Source organism: Pseudonaja textilis, chromosome 1 (assembly GCF_049901715.1).
Source record: "Pseudonaja textilis isolate UNSWEBS1 chromosome 1, rPseTex1.2, whole genome shotgun sequence".
In the NCBI taxonomy this organism is placed as follows: Eukaryota; Metazoa; Chordata; class Lepidosauria; order Squamata; family Elapidae; genus Pseudonaja; species Pseudonaja textilis.
Window position 1 is genome coordinate 70,115,585 of NC_141990.1, and position 22,018 is coordinate 70,137,602.

A 22,018-nucleotide genomic window follows, 5' to 3' on the forward strand; every position below is an offset into this window, starting at 1 on the left:
ACGTGTGAGGCCCTCCCGAGCTCTGTTTTTGCTGGCAGAGGGTTTCAGGAGACCATTGCAGCCAAAAACAGAGCTCAGGAGCTCATTTTCACTGGCAGAGTCCTTGGGCCACTATAGGCACCCCAAACATGAGTGACATTGAGCTGGCCATGCCCACCCTGGCCATGCCCAAGCCAACCCCGAGTTCAAACACAACCCTGACGTGGCCCTCAATGAAATCTAGTTTGACATCCCTGCTCTACAACACTATTTCTCAGTTTCAGCAATTTTAGGATGAATTGATTTCAACTTCCAGAATTCTCCAGCCAACAACACATATTAAGGTTGCTGAGTTTGACAAACATTAATTTACATAATATTCAAATATTTCTCCCCCACAACAACAATCCTGTGATGTAGATTGGACTCAAAGAGAGTGGCCAGACTAAAGCCACACAGTAAGTTCCAGGGCTGTGGGATAGGCTTTTAACCATTACCACCTCCCACACTTGCTATGGTAGCAGACTTTGCACCACAAAACTTAACAGCCTTCATACATCTAACATTGAAAAACATCATAACAAAGGGAAGCATCATGGGGACATAGCAAGGGAAAAAATGCTTTGAGATCCTATTTGTGCCCTATTTATGAGCAACTGAGGATACAGCCCACAACCCTTTCTTCCAGCTATTTAAATAGTCATTTAGAAGGAACTCCTAGAACTATGGAGAATGGTTGTGGAAGCGGGCTCAATGTTACTGTGAATATTTGATTCTGTTAATGTAGTCTAAATCAGTAAAACCTAGTTTTGGTCTTCTTATATGGTCAGTTTCCTGATCTGGACAACCTTAAAGCTCTGACAACAACCTTGCACCATGAAGCGTTCAATGGAGAAGCATCTGCATTATTCCACACACTAACTCTTATAATGCTTTTCAGGATATTAAGAACCACAGAGGCTGCAGGATTGATTTCAACTTTTCAGAGTGAAGTTTCAAACAAACGGTGTAGGTTTTGATTAAACTTTTAGTAGATTGTGATAGCTCTAATACGTTTCATTGAATATACACCAGCTCTCCAGATAGTCTCTTTTAGAATTCCCATAATTGCATTATATTTAACTCATGGGCTATGGCGGGGGGTGGGGGAGAATAATCCTGTTGAAGATACATATAAAATGCATTTGTTAGATTTGTACCCTGCCTTTTTTCCAGGAGTTCAAGGTGGTGTACACTCTATTTTCTCCTATTCAGCAATATCCTTAGGAAACCACAATTGTGCCCAATTGACAAGTGACATCATTATGCAAATGCTGCAGCTTACATATTTGTGTCAGATGCCAGGTTTCAAGTTGCATTCAGAGGTCTGACAAAGCTATGCAAGTCATGTCATACACAGGATGACATAGTTGCACATGTTTTGCCAATTGCTACCCCTCCCTTGCTCCTATTTTTTTCTCCAACCAACTATGGGCTAGGTTTGACTAAGACAGAACTACTGATTGAAGAGACCCAAGTCATAGGTGAGCTTCCATTGCTAAGAGTAAACTTCAGTCCAAGCCCAAAACCTTAACCACTATGCCATACGGGTTCTCTTCTAAAGCCTACTTTAAAGGGATTTCCTAACTTTCTGTCTCAATCATCTATTTTGCAATGGATGCACCTAATCGAAGCAAATGAAATATATTTGGCCATTGTTAGTTACACGTATTGTTAGTTACATTGATTTTGAAAGGAAAGCTGTTTTGGCGCAAATATGGGTGGGCTTGGTATATCAGTTGAGGTCTTCTTCAAAAAACCTATGGTTTTTCCTGAGCAAACATAATAGCTGTGCATCATAGGAACATGCACATTAGGGAGTTAAGGGATGCTGCAATAAGATGGCATCCCTGATGGAAATGTCATTTTCCTGGTATTGTGGGGCCACTCTGTGAACTCTAGGAAAGGTGTAGCCTCTCTAAGGAGGTACCCTATGTTGCATGAATGCATTCACATTCCTTCTAAAGCATATTCTCCACTTTGGTTCTAAATAGCTGCATATTGCTAACGTTTATGAATGAATGACATTATGAACTATAACGCAGGTCTATATAAATATGCAAACAGAGCTAAATACTAATTCTTACTAATCAACAAACGCACTACAGTATAGATTTTAACTGCTTTATAATTTCTACAGGACCAGGCTACCATATCTTCCTGCTTTTCTAAAATTGGGACTATACATGCAATAATAATCACAAGAGATTTCTATATTGACAGCTATGAATTGGATCCAGTGATCTGCTCTAAGATAAAATGTAGTTTGTCCAATTGTGATTTATTATGTTATATAAGGCCAACCAACTATGTTTTATATAAGGCTGAACCTAAATTTTAATTCAACTCAGTACAATATAAGCAGAAAATTCTTGAATCCCAATTTTTCATATTGGCTGATCGGCAATATAGGTTTTGTTAATCAATACAGTTTGCTTTTCTGTCTGCGTCTTATCTGTCAAAATCTGACCCTTCTAGAGAAAAGTTAACAGGCATGAGCTGAACTAATGAACTGTAAACTGCCCAGAATCACTTAATACGCTGGGCAGTGCCTGGATCAGGACTATGCCATCCACTCATTAATGCCGACAATTGCAAGACCCTTTGGCTGGGCAGGTAGTAGAACCTAGATGACCTTGTCTATGATGGAAGCTAAATAAATCCAGGCTTATAGTCACCCACAAATTCTATGGCTCCTGGCGGGTGGGGGGTGTAGTTGGAAAAACGAAGGAGCCAATGGCACATGGCTTCCAACATGCCAACAAGAATAACTACAAGAATACATTCACTAGAAATTGAGTTTGACTGAAGAGCATCTTTTATTTTTAATCCAAATTACAGATTAGGAATAAAACAACAGAGACAACATAGTTTCAATTACTTATTGCAAAAAAAGTGCATATTTGTTTTGTTTCTTTCCTATATCCTATTATAGTCTTCATTTCTGCACTTTGCATTCATTTATGTAAGAAAACCAGCTATGAGATAGGTGCTACAGCTTCCCATCACAAATGTTTCTTCTGTCTCTTGTGAAAAAAAGAATCTCATGAGTTGAACTTCACCTCTGGAACTGGTACACATACAATAACTTTTATGAAAACCTAGAAATGTATATAGTAACGTAAACCAAAGATGGCAGTATATAATTTTAGAAGTATTTTGGGATCATGGATGCAAACATTATTATATGCAAAAATAAAAAATTTTGTTGGACAAGGGGGTGACTTTAAAATGAAAACAATTCATTTAAAGTTTAAGGAATTCCATTACAGAAACTGAAGAACAATCAATGTTAAAAAAAATACTTTCTATAGCATCACGAACTAAGAAGTACTTTAGGCCACTCTCCTTCATTGCCTTGCAGGTAAACTTTCAAACTGTTTCATCCCTGAAACAAAAATGATTCCAAACAATATATGTTGGAAAATATACTAAAATAAACTTCCTTTTATGTATTATTTTCCGATGTCAAGAAATGGGATCTTTTTCATAAAGAACGTTGTAGGTGTTGCTAACATATTGTATCAAATCAGTAATTCTAATTATCACCCTATCTAATTATCACCCTATTAATTTTCGATGCTTAAAAATTGGGTTAAATGCCTTAAGTTGATATTGGTGAAAAGAATGAAAAGATTGCATAGTAAACTATCATTGCTTTCTTCTAAAAAGATGAAATAAAAATACCAATTTGCTGAGTTAGATAGCATCACTACTTTATCCAGCTAATGATTACAACTCAAGCAACACATTAAAAATTACATAACAACATTACAGTCTGATTCTATTTATGACTATTAAAAATTACATGCTCTTGGGACTGGCTCCTTAAGATTTCTGTTTTAATAACTTGTAAGAAAAGCCAAGATTTCATAGAAGAGACTTCTTCCGGTCTTCCTGTTGCATATGAATCATGAGAAGACTTCCATTTTTCCAAGAAACCAAACACAACTACGTATTGAAACACGTATAACTATTGTTGTTACCAAAGAGGAGAAAAGACTTGATTCAATTTGGTGGAATGAACTTCTACATATCTGATAACTGAAAAATCAATCCTTAATGTATAAAATGATAAGCACCTTAAATAGCCCTTTTGCAATGCAAAGTTTATAAATAAAACTTTTCATAGTTCTGTTCATCATTATAATATAGAAACATGGGAAAGTATGCATAAATTGTCCTTTTTTAAAAAAAAAACTGTTCCAAGTACTTACTGTTACTTGACTTGAGGTCTCTGTGAAGGATGGGAACGATGGCTTCTTCATGTAAGTAAAGCATCCCTCGAGCAATTTGTACTGCCCAGTTGACTAATATATGAGGAGGGATGCGATGGCCCCAGTGGCTCCCACTAGCGGTGGGGAAAGTACCTGACAAAGCTCTATTGAGGGGTCCTCCCCTGGCAAATTCCATAACTAGACAGAGGTTGGGTTCCTGCAAACTTACGCCGTGAAGTTCAATGATATTTGGATGTTTCAACATGGAAAAGAACTTTGCTTCCTGCCTCACACTCTCTGCTGTGGCCATGATGTCCTCATCTGGATCCTGCCGGGCTGCTTTCACTGCAACTTCTTGGCCTTTCCATATAGCTCTATAAACTTTACCAAAGCCTCCAACTCCAATAATCTCTTGTAGTTCCAGATGCTGGAAGTCAATCTCTGCTAGAGAACCCATATGGTCTTTGTGATCTACAGGTTGCCCATCACCTGTGGCCAGGTTTTGGGTTTGATGCCCAGTCTTCTCCAACAATCCTAACTGGGGATGTTGGTAACAGCCTGGCTGGTAAGTCACGTAGTTTGCTGGGAAGATGCCAAGACGGTGATGGATTTTACCTGCCCACCACCCATCATCTCCAGACACAGCTGCGTCTTTAGACAAAACTTCCACCATTTCCCCTCGACGCAAACTCAGTTCATCTTCTCCAGTGGCTTCATAGTCATACAACACTGTCCACAGTGGGCAAGAGTTGGTACTGGTCCCCAAACTCCCTTCAGCTGTTCCCTCAGAGCGCAGCAAAGCCATGGTCAAGATACAGGGACTAACCACATCAGCTGCTGCCTCAGCATTTGACCCAAAGGTGCTTTATCAAGAGGCAACTGGACTTTCTGGCTTTTCTTTGAAGAAGTTTCGCTTCTCATCCAGGAAGCTTCTTCGGCTCTTCATTCACGAAATTGTTACTGAAGGTAATTTTTCCCGATTTCAGGCAGGCATAAAAGTGCTAGGAAAGGAGTGAAACCAAGCAAAAAGAAAAGAGACCCCTGGTTAGGCAAGGGAGGGGGGATTGGAGTCGAAATCACAGCAACTGGTTCAGACATTGGGAGCGCACAGGCTTAAAGGCAAGAAGCTGAGTTATAAAAGTGATGAGAGAGAGAGGCAGGAGAACACAAGGTGACGACGAGGGAAAGAGTGAAGGAGTCAGAGAAAGAAAAGCACAATCCAGACGTATATTAGAGCGCAAGGGAAAGGACCGACGGCAAAGCAGGAAGTGATCAATGGGATTCAAGGCAAAGGAAGTTTGTGCGGCGTGATTGACACGGAGCCAGGAGAAAAATCCAGGGGCCACAACGGCCCGAAAGAACAAGAAAACAAGCAAGGAGAAATTAAAGCGGAGATAAAAATGGGGGGGGAGCGGGGGGGCGGAATGCAATGTGGGAAGTGGGAGGAGGGGAGGGAAGAAGCAGGAGGAAATCACAGCGGCGATTGCAAAGGGGAGCAGTCCGAGGGGGCCCAGGTGAGAGAGAAGGGAGGAGACGGGCGATGGGAGAAGCCACAGGTAAAGCGCTGGCGGGGAAAACGGAGACCGCGGGCGATCCGAAGCGGCCTCAGCGGCGTAAGGCAACGCCGCCGTCCACACTACCGCCGCCGCCCACACCGCTGATCGAGCGCTTCTCCCGGGTCTTCTCAGCAAACCCTCCTGCCGCCGAGAGCAGCTCCCCGAACCAACTTTACTGGCCGGTCCGGATTGGACGGCCGGGAGCACGTGACTGCCGAGGCCAGGCTCCGGGTGCGGGTCAAAGAGTGAAGTCGTGCAGGTGCGTGCCTGGCTGTGGTCGTGGGGAGTGGGGGGCGGAGGGTGTTTCCCTCCCCTTCTCCCCCACCGTCACGGATGGCGCCAGTGCCAAGCACCAAACTCCCCCGGGCGCCCTCGGGAAAGGAAGGGCCGTCGGCAGAAGCAGAGACGCGGCAAGGCGGAAGGGGCGGTGGCCAGGCTGTTGCAACTTGTTGCGCGCTTTTAGCCGCGCGCGCTCCTTTGCAAAGGGAAAGGCCGGGTGGCGATGAATGAGGCGGCGGGGCTTTTGCTTGGGAAAACCGTGGGGATAGTATTGTTTTTAAGCCTTGAGCCAATGCCAGGTTTCCTTTGTTATATCAGCCGCTAGGCACTCGTGGAACGACGGTTACTCGTTCTGTAACTCTTATGCAGCTGCTCTTCCCCAAACATTAGGGGACTGGAGATTAAGGCATATGAAGAACGGTTGCAGGGACTGGGCATGGCTAGTCTAGTGAAGAGAAGGACCAGAGGAGATATGATATCAGTCTTTCAGTGTTTGAGGGGCTGCCACAGGGAGGAAGAGCTTAAGCTAGCTAAAGCCAAGCAAGGCATAATGAATGGAAACTGAACAAGGAGAGATTTAACCTGGAAATAAGGAGAAACTTTCTGACCGGGAGAACAATCAACCAATGGAACAGCTTTCCTTCAGAAGTTGTGGGAGCTTCGTCACTTGAGACTTTCAAGAAGAGATTGAACTCCCATCTGTCAGAAATGGTGTAGGGCAGTGGTTCCCAAACTTTTTCAGCCCACCGCCCCCTTGGTGCTACAAACTCATCCTTGGTGCCCCCCCCCCCAGGGGTGGGATTCAAATTTCTGTGAGCGTGGCCTAATTTGAGGGCATGGCTTGTTGGTCACGTGATGGTAGATTTGGCTTGCCGGCTGGGTGTGGCTTGCTGGTCACATGATCCCGCTAGGTGTGGTTTGGTGGTCATGTGACTGGGTGGACGTGGCCAGGTGACTGGCAGACCAAATACAAGTAGTACTCACTTAATGGTCGGTTGTTTAGCAAGTCTTCTAATTTATGACTGGCCTCCCCAGAGCTACTTGACCTGTTTTTGGAATTTTGACAGCCATGCACACACATGCACACATACTCCCTTCCAACCCTGCTGGAGCAGGTCATTGGATTAGAATCGGCAAAGCATCTCTGATTAGATTCTAGTAGTGAATAGAATCTAATCAGAGATGCTTTGCCGATTCTTGTTTTATTTTTATTTCTTTATTTTATTTTTATTTTATGTTGCCGAATTGCATTGACATGTGTCCCTTCTTGTGGACAATCCAGAAGCTTTTGTGATTCTTTGCAGCAAAAATTACCGACCTTTGGCTTTGCTCGACTTTTCAAACGTGCTGCCACTGCTACATTCTAGGTGCTGGCCCCGCATGTCTACCCCATTGAGCCTGCTGCACCGGAGGGACCTGCCCAAGTCTGAGCGAAGCGGTGCACCAAGTCAATGGGGTGAGCCTGAGAGAGGGAAAGAGAGAGAGAGAAAAGAAAGAAAGAGAAGGAAGAAAAGAAAGAGAAAAGGGAAAGAAAAAAAAGGACAAAGAAAGAGGAGGAGATGGAAGGAAGGGACAGAAAGAAAAAGAAATAAAGAAGGAGGGAGGGAGGAGAAAGATAATGAGATATCTATTCTAATCCAATCACCTGCTCCAGCAGGGTTAGAGGGGAGTGTGTGTTTGTGTGTGCTCTTTGTAATTTACCAGTACGTTTTGGTTTTGCCTTCTTCAGAATTGGCACTGTAACACATTGGGGAAAAGTAATTTTTTAGGGTGGAGATCTGGTCCAATGGATCCTGTTTAAAGCCTCAACAAAATGTGAGAGCTTCCGGATAGTCTTGACCATGTTTCGTCCACAAAACCTTTAATAGAAACCAAAGAGGTTTCAATATGCTGGCAAAGATGTTTCAATGTGGAAAAGGGCCTCAGTCTAAACTAGGTCTCACTTCAATCTGATGCATTAGGTCTCTCTCTTTCTCTCTCTCTCTCTCTCCCTCCCTCCTTCCCTCCTTCCCTCCCAGACTGGCTTTGCTCTACCCTCCCAGACTGGCTTTGCTCTACTTTCCCGATGTGCCTGCGGGGCCGGCATTTTGAACATGGATGGATGGATGGATGGATAAAGAGAGAGAAAGAGAGAGACAGGTAGGTAGGTAGATATATTGGTAGATAGGTAGGTAGGCAGGCAGGAAGACAGACAGACAAACAGACCTTTTAGATAGATGTATGGGTGGGGTAGGTAGGTAGGTAGGTAGATAATTAGGTGGATGGATGGATGGATGGATAGATCTTTATTGGTAGGTAGATAGGTAGGTAGACAGAAAGACGGGCAGGTAGGTAGGTAGGCAGGAAGGCAGACAGACCTTTTGGATGTATGGATGGATGGATAGACAGACAGATAGAGAGAATGCGACAGCGGTGGCACTTTGAGAAAGTAAAGCAAAGCTGCCACCACCACATTTGAAGCACCGGCTCCGGAGCAGTGCACCAGTCAATGGGGTAAGCCTGCAGTGCCAGCACCTCAAACGCCCCCCTGCTGCCTTTTTGCGCCCCTCTGATGGCCCCCTTGGGGGTGCTAAGAGGCAGCAGGGGGGCGTTCGAGGTGACGGCAATACAGGCTCACCCCATTGACTGTTGCACCGGTGAGCCTGCAGAGCCAGCGCGTCAAACGCAGTGGTGGCGTGTTGCAAAAGTAGAGCAAAGCTGCCTGCCCTGGGCCTCCTCAACCCTGCCCTGCTCCAGGAAGGAAGGAACAGCGCCGCCCTCTACAATGTGAGTGCCCCGGGAGTGGGGGGCAGCTTGGGAGGCTGTTCCCTGGCGGGAGGGCAGCCTGTGAACTTGCTGTCAGGCACGGCAACTACAAAGAGGGGCTGGCTTGGCTGAGTGGGATCCTAGATATTGGGCATGTGGTCAAAGCTTTCTCTGCCTCCCCCTAGGTGATCCACGGATGCCATTGACTGTTGCACCGGAGCGGTGCATCGGAGCTGCCGCATTCGAGGTGTCGACTCCAGAGCAGTACAACGGTCAATGGGGTGACACTGCAGGGCTGGCGCCTCAAATGCCTCCCTGCCGCCTCTTAGCTGGCCCCCTTGCCTCTTAGCAAGGCATCCCACCGCCCCCCAGGGGGTGGTACCACTCACTTTGGGAACCACTGGTGTAGGGTCTCCCGTTTGGATGCGGGGGGTTGAACTAGATGACCCGTAAGGTCCCTTCCAACTCTGATTATCTGTTATCTGTAAACATCTTTAAAAAGTTGTATCAGATGGGTCGGCATCTGGAATATCCTGCATGATGCTTACAGGCATCAATTTGCCCATTGACACTTGCCAGGATCTTTGACCTGCATTTTGAATATACTCCTGCCTGTGTCCAGCAACTCTCAAAAAAGTTTGAGGTCCCCTGCTCTGAATCTTGATGAACTGCAGTACCCAGCATTTTCACCACTGATCATCCTGGCTGAAATTCTTGAAATGGTCTTTTAGCAACCCTTAAAAAAAAAAAAAGCCAATGGTCTCCCACTCCTTGGACTAGAACTGGTCATAATATACTGTACTGTAAAAAAAAAAAAGTTGTACTTTCACAATGCATTTGTACCTCTGAATTGACACAGTGCAAATTGTGAGCTATAGTAAAAATTGTGAGCTATAGTAATCATACAACAAACAAGGAATGCTTATTTTCTGCAATCATGTACATTGAGCCCCTTCTGGGCTCAATGGGGGCTTAAAATGAGCACAGGACCACAACCAAGTAAATGTATATAGTAACAGTACTAACAATCATTAGGCAGAGTAGCCATTTTAGATTATTTATGTTGAGAATTAGGGAAGTACCCAACCGTCTACATGGACAATGCAGAGCTGACTCTTTAGCTCTTAAGTCAATCACCTGAATTTAAAACGTTATATATCTAAAGTAAGATTCCACTATCAGTCCAGTGTGATATTGCAATCTCAGATGTGTCAGTTCTGGGAAGGTGCTTATTCCCAGGTAAGTAGGAAATGACTGGGTGTTTAGTGTACACTGTTTCTAGGAAAATGCAGTTGGATTAGGATTTTGAAATGTAGAGTATATTCTGGCTACTGGGCAAATTTGCTAGGGCTGTGATCTGGAAGAAACTATATAATCTCTGTCCTTCCTGTCCATGTAGCCATTTAAATGTTAGTAACCTCTCTTGTTGGTCAGTTTATATTCTTTGAAGGCCAAATTTCATACATTGGCAGAGAAAACTGTAAATAGTGCCAGCTACAATGGTTCATTGATAGCTATTATTTTGAAGTTTCTTGTTTCGGCTGGGTCTTACTAAGGAACTTTGTCGCACCCAATATTAATAAAGGTACCAGGTAGCATTGGCAATCAGTGTTTAAGGAGGGATAAATAAGCCCACAGTTATGTTTAAATATCATTTAGCCCTCTGCTCAAGATAGAATTATCTTCATGGTATCATGTCTGGATATTTATACTTGCCTATAGTAGTCAGAAAGTTGTATCATGGCAACTGGATTAATTTTTGTTAGCTTGAGACATTTCACTGCTCATCCAAGCAGCTTCATCAGTCAGAGCAAGTCAGTTGAGCAGGGAGTCCTTGGAATGTACCAATTATTGCCATACCAACCTCAGGGACTTCCTCTCCCAAATGTGTTGCAATATGCCAATGAAGACTCAGTCATCCAGGCAAAAATATCAGAAGATTGAATCATGGCAATTGGACTTTTTTTTTGCCTATAATAGGTGTTTCCCTTTTGTGGTTAGCTGGCAGCAGGTGCAGATGGATGAGGAGAGCGAGGACTCTGATGAAGGGCCAGGACCATCGGGGAGTGGACTGCTGCCTTCAGAGTCTGTGGGGGCTGGCAGCAGTGATGAGGTTCCCAAGGAGCTTGTGCCAAGTGCACATGGCACGAAGGATTGCTCGGAGGAAAGAACAATTACAGCAGCACAGGTGACTTGGGAGTAAGGCTGCAAGGTAATGGCCTCTCCCTCAAGAGGATAAAAGCCAGGTTTGGAAAAGCATTCTTTGCAGACAGCAAAGAAGCTCTGAAACTCAACTGGTGGACATCTTAGTTTGTGTTTGGAAAATCTTGTAAATTAGTTCTTATCTCTGGGTTTTTGTTAGCCTTGACAAACAACTTGGCAAGGCTCTTGTCAGAGCTAATTGTTGGAAAGCAGCCTTTTATCTGTAAAGGAACAGAATTGTGATTAAACCTTGAAAGGTGGGGGCTGCTACCTTCGTCTGTGTTTGCTCTCTGGGAACCCGGTTGGGTCAGAACATTCCCCATCCTTCCTCAGGTAGACCAAATACTTATACAGTAAAGGTAAAGGTTCCCCTCACACATACGTGCTAGTCATTTCTGGCTCTAGGTGGCAGTGCTCATCTCCTTTACAAAGCCGAAGAGCCAGCACTGTCCAAAGACGTCTCCATGGTCATATGGCCAGCATGACTAAATGCCGAAGGTACATGGAATGCGGTTACCTTCCCACCGGAGTGGTCCCTATTTTTCTACTTGCATTTTTACATGCTTTCAAACTTCTAGGTTGGCAAAAGCTGGGACAAGTAACGGGAGCTCACTCCGTGATGTGGTGCTAGAGTTTCAAACTGCCGACCTTTCTGATCGACAAGCTCAGCATCTTAGCCACTGAGCCACCATGGCCCCTACTTATACAGTACTGAAATGTTATAATTACAGATCTGTATTAAATTCTCCACTAATAGTTTAGTAGCAATCAACTCTTTAAGCAAACCATCTTGCATTAGTTTTTAGCCTATTGTTCAGCTGGTATTTTTGACACTTCTTTTGTCCATTATATATAGCAGGTGCTATAGGAATGCAGTGCCAAGTCTCCCATTGACTCATCCTCTCACCCATTGCTATTCATCTGGGTCATAAGAACAATAACCTCCAGGATTGGTACTAGTGCCTTTTTTATCTGTCCTCCCCATTTTTTTCATTTCTTTGTAATTTTAAGCTTGTTAGCAGGGATTGTCTATGGAGATTCTCAGTCATCCAGGTCATGGCTGTCCCAAAACTGCTTTTTCAAAAGGCAACTGGCTTTTCTTTGTTTTTCCATGAAGATGTTTTGCTTCTCATCTTCTCTTGGGGAAAAACAAAAGGAGGCCAGTTGCCTTTTGAAAAAGTATCCTTAGGTTAGTAGGGATTGGGTTTTTTTTAACCATTAGTAAAATGTAAACAGATTTGGAAGCATTTTCAGCTAAGTGATTGATAAAAGTGTTTAAAGTAAGATGCACGCAAACTCTAATCTTTATAATAGGAGTTATCTTGCATGCATATTACATTGTCATACAGATGTTTCCTTTTAGTGTCCCTGGAAAATTTCTCCAAGGTTAGTTGCTTTGGCAATGAAAAGTGGCCACATGGCAACTTAGCTTTTTAATGACTGTACTACAGATAGGAAAGCAGGCTATTTATTTTGAGCACATCATCAGAGAAAACCTCTGACACCCCTTTTCAGTGATTTATAAAAGAGGAAACTAGTGGTAATTTCTAAAACGAACCTTTGCAAATTGCAACGCACACCAGCTTTTTCTGAATGGCAAAAAAAACAACAAGCATGACTGAAAGATGAGCCCACATTACAAATATCTTAAATGAATTTGTGGGAGATGGTTATACAAAATGATTCAGTTGGAACTTGGCTTCCCCTTCTATATTCCACTGTATTCAGAATGATGTAATGGTGCACATTGCAATAGGCGATCTTTTAAATTATAAGCCTGATGGCAAGAATTGTTTTATAATTAATCTTTCATTGACAAAAGACCCTCCCTTCCTTTTCTTGGCTGAGGACTGAAGCTTTTCCAAAAGGAATTAATACATGAATAAAGTGTTCCATTTTCCACTGAAAGTATGTAAGACCTTCAGGAGTTCATATATTGGACATAAGTTATACTGGAGACCTGAAGCTTGGATGATGGTGAATGTACATCTGTACAACTCTGTTTTGTAGAAGCAAGAAAACTTGAACCTAGGATGAAGGTGGGGTTCAAATCTTGAAAAGTTTTAAAGCCTGTATAGATTTATTTATTTAGTGTATGGCAGAGGTGGTATTCAACAGGTTCTGACCAGTTCTGGAGAACCAGTAGCGGAAATTTTGAGTAGTTCGGAGAACTGGCAAATACCAACTCTGGAGATTTTACAGTATCCTTCCCCTGCCACGCCCACCAAGCCATGCCTACAGAATCGATAGTAAAAAAAAATTAATCCCACCACTGGTACAGCATGTCATACGTGAACTAGCAATATGTATTTCATCTAGATTTTCATCTAGATTAATGAAACACAATAAAATATAAATCTTTAAAAGATCTATGTTCAAATACCAATGTCTAGGTCACCTAATCATTGGCATACAGCCTTGTTTATATGCCCTCAGCTTACAACTGGTGATGATGTGATTTACAATTTGATGTGGGATCCCATAGTCACACTGAGGGGAGGATACTGTGCCCCATTTATACAGGGAATACCGGCAGATGCCGTGTGAAGTGCAAATCCTATTCAGGATTATCCATTGCTGATGTGGTAGTTCGAACCGGGCACTTTTTTTCTGGGGTCATTTTTATGTCTTCCTGTCTCGGGGCCTTTACAGACCCATTTGGCTTTCCACTGGGAATCGAGCTTAAAGTTCTTGAGCAGGTGTTGTACAAGGGCCAGTGTAAGCTTCCTGGCTTTGAGTCTTTTGGCTGATAAATGAGGAAGGTTCGCATGCATTGGTAGGAGTGAGTTCTACAGAAAGAAGAGAGAAGAAGCAGGCACACTTGCAACAGATTTTAAAAAACCAATTGTTTCAAAGATGAGCTATAATGGTGAAAAGCTCACCTAAAAAAAGACCACCAACTGGAGAAGAATGAAAAACGTTATTTCCATGCTAGTTCTATTCTGTAACATAGTGCGTAGATCAAAGAAAATGTGAGCGTATATGTACTCTATATCCAAAGGAGACCCAATAGAATTTCTTTACAGCCAATAAAGAAATGAGGCCACGCTAAAGCAGGCATGGGTATCATTCATAGTGGAGCATTCAATTATGAGCACATTCTTTGGAATGCAACATAGTAGCTTTGAGATGTGAGCGGGGTTTGCTATTCCAACAAGCTGACCTTGTTAGGGAAGAAGAGAGACAGAAGGAAACGGAGCAATATACATTTTTGAATATATTCCTTTGATTTAATCATAATGCTATGCTTAATAAATTGGCGTCATAACATGAATTTGCTAGTTAAAGGAGCCATGAGAGAAATACACATATGCAATAGCATATACAAGAACGGTTATGTAATATAATTCAAGACACATTCTTAATTCCAAATCACCAAAGACACCAAGAAGGAACAAGACTGCATATTGATAAAACTATCACTCTGTTCAAATATTAAACACAGCAGGAAGGAGAAAGCTTACACATTAAAGCACTGGAAAGAACCCGCTGTGGGTTAACACATTAATTGAAGCGTTTCTCCTTGCTGTTAAATTGGTTGAAAACCTTGTCAATGGCACCTCCTAGTGGTGGATGGAAGGACATAAAACAAGCATGTCTTGGCTTTGTAGTTCTTTGCATTTAAATCCATAGAACCTTTTCCCGTACCAAGGAGTCTACTTCGCATGGCATTCACAATTCATCATTTTTGTGCAGGGTTTAGAGCAGCCTTTAGATAATTAATATAGATATCTCAATAGAAAACTTAAGCTGTGGTACCCAGCCAGAAGCCTGTGTCCCAGAGGTGCTTTTTCCAAGAGGCAACTGGACTTTCTGGTTTTCCTTTGAAGACGTTTCACTTCTCATCCAAGAAGCTTCTTCAGCTCTGGCTGAATGGTGGGGGCTGAAGAGGCTTCTTGGATGAGAAGCAAAACGTCTTCAAAGAAAAACTAGAAAGTCCAGTTGCCTCTTGAAAAAGCACCTTTGGGACAACCATGGCCTGGAAGACTGAGAATCTCCATAGAATTTCAGAAGCCTGTGTGTTTTCCCCAAGGCAAGAGCAGTTAAAACAGGACTCCGCAATTTCAGAAACAGGAGAAGAATTATTGTTTTGTTCCAGGACGTGAGTTGCCATTTGACACCTGCAACACCTAGTGCTGACTCACTCAGTGCCCAACTCCATCGTTATAACTTCAGGGATTGATTTGTGGGGAGTGTTATTTCTTCCCCCATTATCGTATACCTAAGAGTTGGAAGGGACTTTGAAAGTCTTCTAGTCCAGGGGTCTCCAACCTTGGTAACTTTAAGACTTGTGGACTTTGCTGACTGAAGAATTCTGGGAGTTGAAGTCCACAAGTCTTAAAAGTTGCTAAGGTTGGAGACCCTTGTATCTAGTCCAACCCTTGAAGTCTTCTAATCCAACACCTGAAGATTTCAGGGAAAACTCGACATCTTAGGGCAAATTTCGAGTAACGGCGACACCATAGCACAATTCTACCTTTTATTTCGTTCTTTTTTTTCTTCTTTTCTCCCGGAGTCATACAGAGATAGCTTTCCGGGCTTGCTGGAGTCCTGGCACTTAAATGGCACCTTCCGTGTAATTTGGCCACCGCCGTTTTTTGGCATGCTTTTAAGACTTTCCAGTCCAGCCTCGGATTCTGGAATCCCCTGGTAGTTTCTCCTGAAGTCTGATCCTAGTTTAGTGTCCTATTCCAAACAGGTTTAGCCTACTGTACGGAGGTAAAGGCAGGCTTGCTTCCTAGGTATTACTAATTTTCCCAAGATAGGAGAGGGAGAAAGATACTTTTGCGGAGGCTAGCTGAAAAGATCGGGGAGGCAGAAAAGGACTAGGGTAGAGGTATTCTCCAAGCTGGCGCCCCACTACCCCAGTAACCATGTGCCGGGGAATGATGGGATTTGCAGTTCGACACACACACGCCAAACATATGTTAATGTGTATAGGTAAGGGCTATAGATTATTAACAGGGAAACGGGAGCCAAGCCCAGAAGGGAAAATACGTTCCAATCCCGGAATACGCTTCAATCATAGCCTGTTTCGACGTGTTGTTCCACCGCAAGCAGTTTAGTGCAATCTATCTTTAGAAAGGAGAGGTGGGGAGTTGGGGGGGGCGGAGTCGAGAAGAGCACCGCCTTTGCTTTGCATCCTTGGCTGACAGGAGACCCGGTTGGTGGATTGGGCTCCCCCCGCAGGATGATGGGAAAATCCTTCTAGCATCCGGCATGGAGGTTCGGGTGATGCCCGACGCCGAGAAGCATCTTTGGAGAGGGAGCCGCCGCTCCCGCCGCCCCGAGCAACGGCAAGGAGATTGAGCCGGAGGCCTTTTGCGCGCAGGGCTTTGGCGATGGTGTCCCAGGCAGTGCAGCTGCTCCGGCAGGGAGTGTGGGCAGCGTTGACCGGAGGTTGGTACCACGATCCAGAGCAAAGCAAATTCACCAACAGCTGCCATCTCTACCTCTGGCTGTTCTTGTTGCTGCTGCCCATGGCGCTGCACTTGGTGAGTCTGATCGGCCGGCAGGAGGTCTGGGCACACAAGGAAAAGGAGGATGAGGGGTCCTCTGGTAGGCCTCTGGTTTGGGGAAGAGTCACATGTTGCCTTCTTATTTACCAGGATATAGGCAAGGGACTTGATAGATTCCTGGGTGCAGAGGAAAGACGTGAGGGAAAGGAATTAAGTGACAAAAAGCAATGACCCAAAAAGGGATCTCAAAAGTTTATCAGCTGTGATGGCTTTATTATTAATTGTAACAAAAATATTTCTGCCCCTTATTACAGAACTTTGAATTGCTTGTGCTTTGCTCCCACTAAAAAAATTAAACGGGGTATATAAAGAGCTAATGGGTAGTTCTGTCAGTCTTGAGTATAATACCTAAGGTCTGATTTACAATGTTAATACGCTCAAGTAAAGTTTCTTTCACTCACTCACTCACACATGCACCTATGCATCCTAATTTTGGAGAGTTAAACCAAAAAACTAAGTATGAAATAAATACAAAGCATAATATCTTAACATTAAAGAAAAATGATAACATTACAATCACTAGCACATTTAACTATAATCTCTAATCCACCCGTCAGCCATGAATTCTATTCGCAAGTGATATTTTCAGCCCCAGCTCTCTTCTCTAAAACCTGAAAAGGAATAATAATAATAATATACAGTATCTTACAGGCTTCTACAGATGACACATTTCAAACAATTAGCAAAGGAACAAGGCAAATATCAGCTGTATAATTGTAGTTTTTTTTAAAAAAGCACAACAATATTAATCACGGTCATGTTATTTTAAAAAATGCTCAGTTCATTTTTGATGATGAGCTTGACTTCACTATTCTTCCGTCTAGGCATGTCCTCCCACTACCATTACAGCTGTCATCTACTGTGGTTCTGTGACCTTATTTTTCATGATAATAAAGATGATCTCCTACCGCCTGCACCTGATGTTTGACAAAGGAGAGATGATTCAACAAAAGATCCCTTGTAAGGAAGGGAAACAAAATAAAAAAGATAAAAGAGACAATGCAATTCAGCATAAAAATCTCAGGTAAGTTTACTTTTCTATAAAAGGCTTTTTAGTGTTACCTGAACTCATTCTGTATGTGTATTCTTAAAATATGCACCTCATGTATGTGATGAGAGTCTACTGATGAATCATTTATTCCAAAATCATGGGATCAAAGGGATGCTAGAAATTTATCCAGTCATAACATGTTTGTTGATCATGACAAACAGCTATTTTAGGAAAATAATAATATTATTCCCTGAAGAATAATTGATTGGCATTACTGCCATATTTCTAATAATTCTATACATACGCCTGTTTGCATCAGAGCTTATTATGTCCAATAACAAGAAACAAAGTGAGAAGATTTTTTTTAAACCTTAAGGATCCATAGGAAGCTGCCTTACATGAATCAGACAGCTGGTATATCTTGGTCAGGGTTGTGCAATGGGAACACTTTAACTATTTCACTGCAGTAGCTCTCCATCATAGTAGAATGTCTGTATCAATCATCCTTCCCCACCTTATAATTTCTAGTATTTAGTCAGAATTATTTAACTTCTTTCTGTGGGGTCCTTGGTGGTTTCTGAGTCTGCTTGTTTTCTTGCAGACATTTCATTACCCAACTAGGTAAGATCATCAGTGTACCCGACAGTTCATCCCTGAAGCAAGAAAGGCTGGGAAATGAGCCTTCTCCATAAAAAAGCTTTTTTTTCCCATTCCATTATGGCTGGACCTTCCTAGATTACTTGATACTTACCTAGAGCCAACTAGGCAGATGTTTCAGATTGTCCCTGAAGAAAGTTAATGGCATTTCTGAATCAGCTTGTAGTAAACGCAGCATCTTTTGAGAATGATTTATTCCTTATCTAATAATGATCATTAACTTTTTTGCATATGCATTATTTTGAACAGCAATAACATAGGAGACAGTGGTGCAGTCGAAGAGACCAAGCATAATGGTTCAACACCCACCATCCACAATAGCATCAAAGGGCAGGCTATCCTCTCTCATTACCCTTCGGTAAGCCTGGTTGGTAAACATTTGTCTATAATAATATGTCTGTATTTTTCACTCTATATATATGCCATTGGTGTCGTATTACAACAACACATGCAACATGGATTTTATTTTAAAAAGAATAGCCGCCTCCCACCATTTCTTTTTTTTTTCTTAATAAAACAATATATGCATTGTGCTTCAAGGTTTTGCGTGTTGGTAAACTGTTGCCCCTGGAGAGAAGCAGGAACAGGGAAACTGTTATGATAGATTTTGCTTCATTCCAGGAAGAGTACAGAAGGGAGTAGAATTTTCTTCTCATGACATTCATGAAACTCCAGTTGTTTTTCATTTTGGCAATTACTCTGGAAGTAAACTTGAAAGCACAACAGTCCCAAATTCTAAATGATTATTGAAAGTAACAGGGAAATTGAAAACGGGGGAAAAACCATCTTGGATCTGGGCCTTGTGGGAAAATGACATCAGCGTTGAGATCTGAGTATTCAAGTGAGTAGAAGAATGCTGGGGATTGTTAAACTGAATCTGGTACTTGTTCTAATAATTCCCCTGCTTCTTCACAAAGGTGCTGTCTTGTGGCAGAACAAATCCAAAAACTTTATTTATATTTAGAGCCTAGTCTAACAAAGAATGATTAGCCCAAGATCAGCCAGCAAGCTTCATGGTTCAATGGAAACATCTTAGGACATCTTGGTCTATATTTAACACTTTAACTATTTCACTGGATTGGTTCTCCATCATGGTAGAAGCTCTGTATCCAAACCACAGGAATGATATCCTTCCCCACCTTATAATTTCCAATTTTAGTCAAAATTATTTAATTTCCTTCTGTGGTGGTCCTTGCTGCTGTCTGAGCCTACTTGTTTTCTTGCAGTCATTTCATTACCTATCAAGGTAATATCATCAGTTCACCCCACAGTTCAGCCCTGAACCGAAAATATTCTCTTCTATTGCCAATTTCTTTTTATTGTGAAAACAGATAACCCAATGCCTATACCTCATACTTTCTTGTAAACGTGGTTGTCTGGCAAGCTATCTTGCTGTATATTCAAATCCAATGGTTTTATTCATTAATCTTGAGATTCCATTGGTTTAATGGAACATGGAACATAATTACATTATTGTTGCTCTGAAACACATGTAATGTTACATTTACAGTTCACGTCATTTTAATTGATTTGTTTCATTTCAGAACCTGCCAGCTCAAGAAACCATTGAAGATCTGAAAGGTATGCCACAAACACTATTCTATGGCAGAGCTGCACAACTATGGCAAATGAGTTTGGGTTGCTTACATGTGTTCTTGCAATCTGCTGGTTAGCTTCCTCCCCATTTGTCTAACCACCAGATTGCAAGAACACAAGCCAGCTGTCAGGCCAGAAGACCTAAACTCATTGGTAGCCTCACCTTGCAACGAACAAGGACACATTTAATTTTACAGTGACTCAGATGATTGGCCATTCAGGCACAAAGACAGCCAGGAAAGTAATTGAAGTCCAGGAAACAGTCCCCTTGTCAGTTAACAGGAGCATTGAATTACCACCAGCTTATCAAATACTTAGGAGCTGAGGGCTTGGCAGCACAAGGAAATGATAGCCAATCATCAACCATCAACATGCCCATTAGCCAATAGGAAGACAATACACGACTCACAAACACGGCTCACAAAACAGCCCAAGGCACATATTCCATTAGAGAAATTCCCTGAAGATGGGCTCCAGCGACTGATCCAAATTCCATTTCGCATCATTATCCTGGAACACATATATAATTGCCTTTGTGTTTTCAGAATTTTTATTAGCAATAATTTTTGAATTTTGAAGATACCTGACTAAGTTAGGCAGCTATAGAAATTGAATAAACGAACAAATAAAGGGTTTTTAACCTTTAAAAAATAATGTTACATACTGAGCATATTTTCATGACTTTCTATTGATCTATATTATTTGTTGTAGGTTCTAACTCTGAAGAAAATAATAGGTGCTGTCAAAATAAATTGAGACATATTCACTTTCCATTCCAAGCAATGGGATGTAACTGCACATTAAATGCTAATTTTAAAGAATTTTTCTGGAATGTCTTTTCTGAGAAAGTTGATATGCAGTATCTCTTTGTCTGTTTTTACTAGGAGTACTGGTTTCAGAAGAACAACTTGTCCCACCAGTATTGTTGACCTCACCTTGTATCAAAGCCAATATTTTGCCTGCTTCCGTGACAGGTGTGCCAAGTTCCACCACACCAGTAATAGTGAACAAGCCGAATGCTATGGAGACTATTATCAATGGTGGAACAAAAGAAAAAGAAGAGAAGGAAGAACCTTCTAACTTTACAGAAGAAGATGCTCCACTGGATAAAGATGTGGTTGCTACAAAATTGCCAAATCTTTCTTTATCCCAGTGTGATATTTTAAAAACAGGTATTTCTTTTGAGCCTTGGAGTATGGACAGTCCTGTCCTCTTTTTAGAGGATTTAAACGATCCTACATGTTTAAGGAAAGAGAATTTATTGGATGGGTCGGCTCAAGACAGCACTAGAGCTGGTTTTCCTCGGTGCAATACTGTGGAGACTAAGACAGTTGCAGAAAGCTCTTCCTATATGGATGACCTGAAAACACAGTTTGATGAATCGGAAAGTGAGATCGCTGTTGCATTGGTGGACAGTTCTCATTCTGGGGATCCATTTACACTCCATGAACCCATTAAAATAGTTATCACCATGAGTAGCACCCATAACTCAGCTACTGATTTGGAGGGCTTGCACCTCATGAAACAGTCAAGTCCTGAGAAATCTGGTTTAGATCCAGAATCTGCTGTGGCTGCAACAGTTCAAGACAGTAAACAAAGCAACAACCAAATGATAATCCCTGTCATTACTTTTGATCTATCTGAGGAGAATGGAGGCCATGCTTTTCAAGAAGTAAGTGAAAGTTTGAGAACCCCAGAGAATTTAAACGTAAATGTGTCATCTAATCAATGTTCTGGCTATGAATCTGGTGAACAAGACAATATTGGAAAGGAAATCAGTGACAACCCATCAAACAGTCATGAAGGAATGATGTGTCTTGGAAATGCTTCTGAAATTCTAGAAGACCCAGAAGAAGGCCAGTGGAATTTGGAGGTCCCCTTATATAAAACAACTCATGAGAAGAGACATGCTCGTGTTCTCAGCGTGGATAGTGGGACAGATGTGTTTTTAAATAAGAACTCATCAGAGACTGTTAGTGGAAAAGAAAAACTTTTGCCCACCTCAAAATCTGACCTGGAAGCTAAAGAAGGGCAGATACCAAATGAATCAAATTTCTTAGAATTTGTTTCACTGCTGGAATCCATCAACACTTCAAAGCCAACAGCACCAGATTTGAAAGCAGAGCCTGTAAAAGATAAAGGGCTAGCTGGAGGTACCGTGCATAATTCGAATTATTATTTTCCAGTGCATACAAAGAATGTGAGGAATTAATGTGCAATAAAAGCAGTTTCCACTCA

General features: G+C 42.2%; 3 protein-coding genes across 7 annotated transcripts in view; 2 read left to right on the forward strand and 1 right to left on the reverse strand.

Moving 5' to 3' along the window:
- MAP3K21 (mitogen-activated protein kinase kinase kinase 21) overlaps positions 1-5,728 on the reverse strand; it is a 52,887-nt gene extending 47,159 nt beyond the window's left edge. For both annotated transcript variants that reach the window (XM_026705199.2, XM_026705198.2), the window contains exon 1: positions 4,236-5,728. In XM_026705199.2, the coding sequence (XP_026560984.2) occupies positions 4,236-5,040 (805 nt within the window). In that variant the 5' untranslated portion in view covers positions 5,041-5,728. The remainder of the gene's footprint in view (positions 1-4,235) is intronic.
- The window catches only part of PCNX2 (pecanex 2), a 98,910-nt gene continuing 82,607 nt past the window's right edge, over positions 5,716-22,018 (forward strand). For 2 of the 4 annotated variants that reach the window (XM_087937511.1, XM_087937521.1), the window contains exons 1-5: positions 15,406-16,512; positions 17,361-17,560; positions 18,434-18,542; positions 19,729-19,765; positions 20,665-21,933. In XM_087937511.1, the coding sequence (XP_087793637.1) occupies positions 16,360-16,512; positions 17,361-17,560; positions 18,434-18,542; positions 19,729-19,765; positions 20,665-21,933 (1,768 nt within the window). In that variant the 5' untranslated portion in view covers positions 15,406-16,359. Of the gene's footprint in view, positions 5,792-15,392; positions 16,513-17,360; positions 17,561-18,433; positions 18,543-19,728; positions 19,766-20,664; positions 21,934-22,018 lie in introns of those variants that run through there. The other 2 variants (XM_087937519.1, XM_087937526.1) reach the window with 2 other exon arrangements.
- LOC148127667 (uncharacterized) lies at positions 5,776-11,276 on the forward strand. Its single transcript, XM_087937539.1, has 2 exons — positions 5,776-6,050; positions 10,796-11,276. The coding sequence occupies exons 1-2, from the start codon at positions 5,776-5,778 to the stop codon at positions 11,016-11,018; spliced, it is 498 nt and encodes a 165-aa protein (XP_087793665.1). The 3' UTR covers positions 11,019-11,276.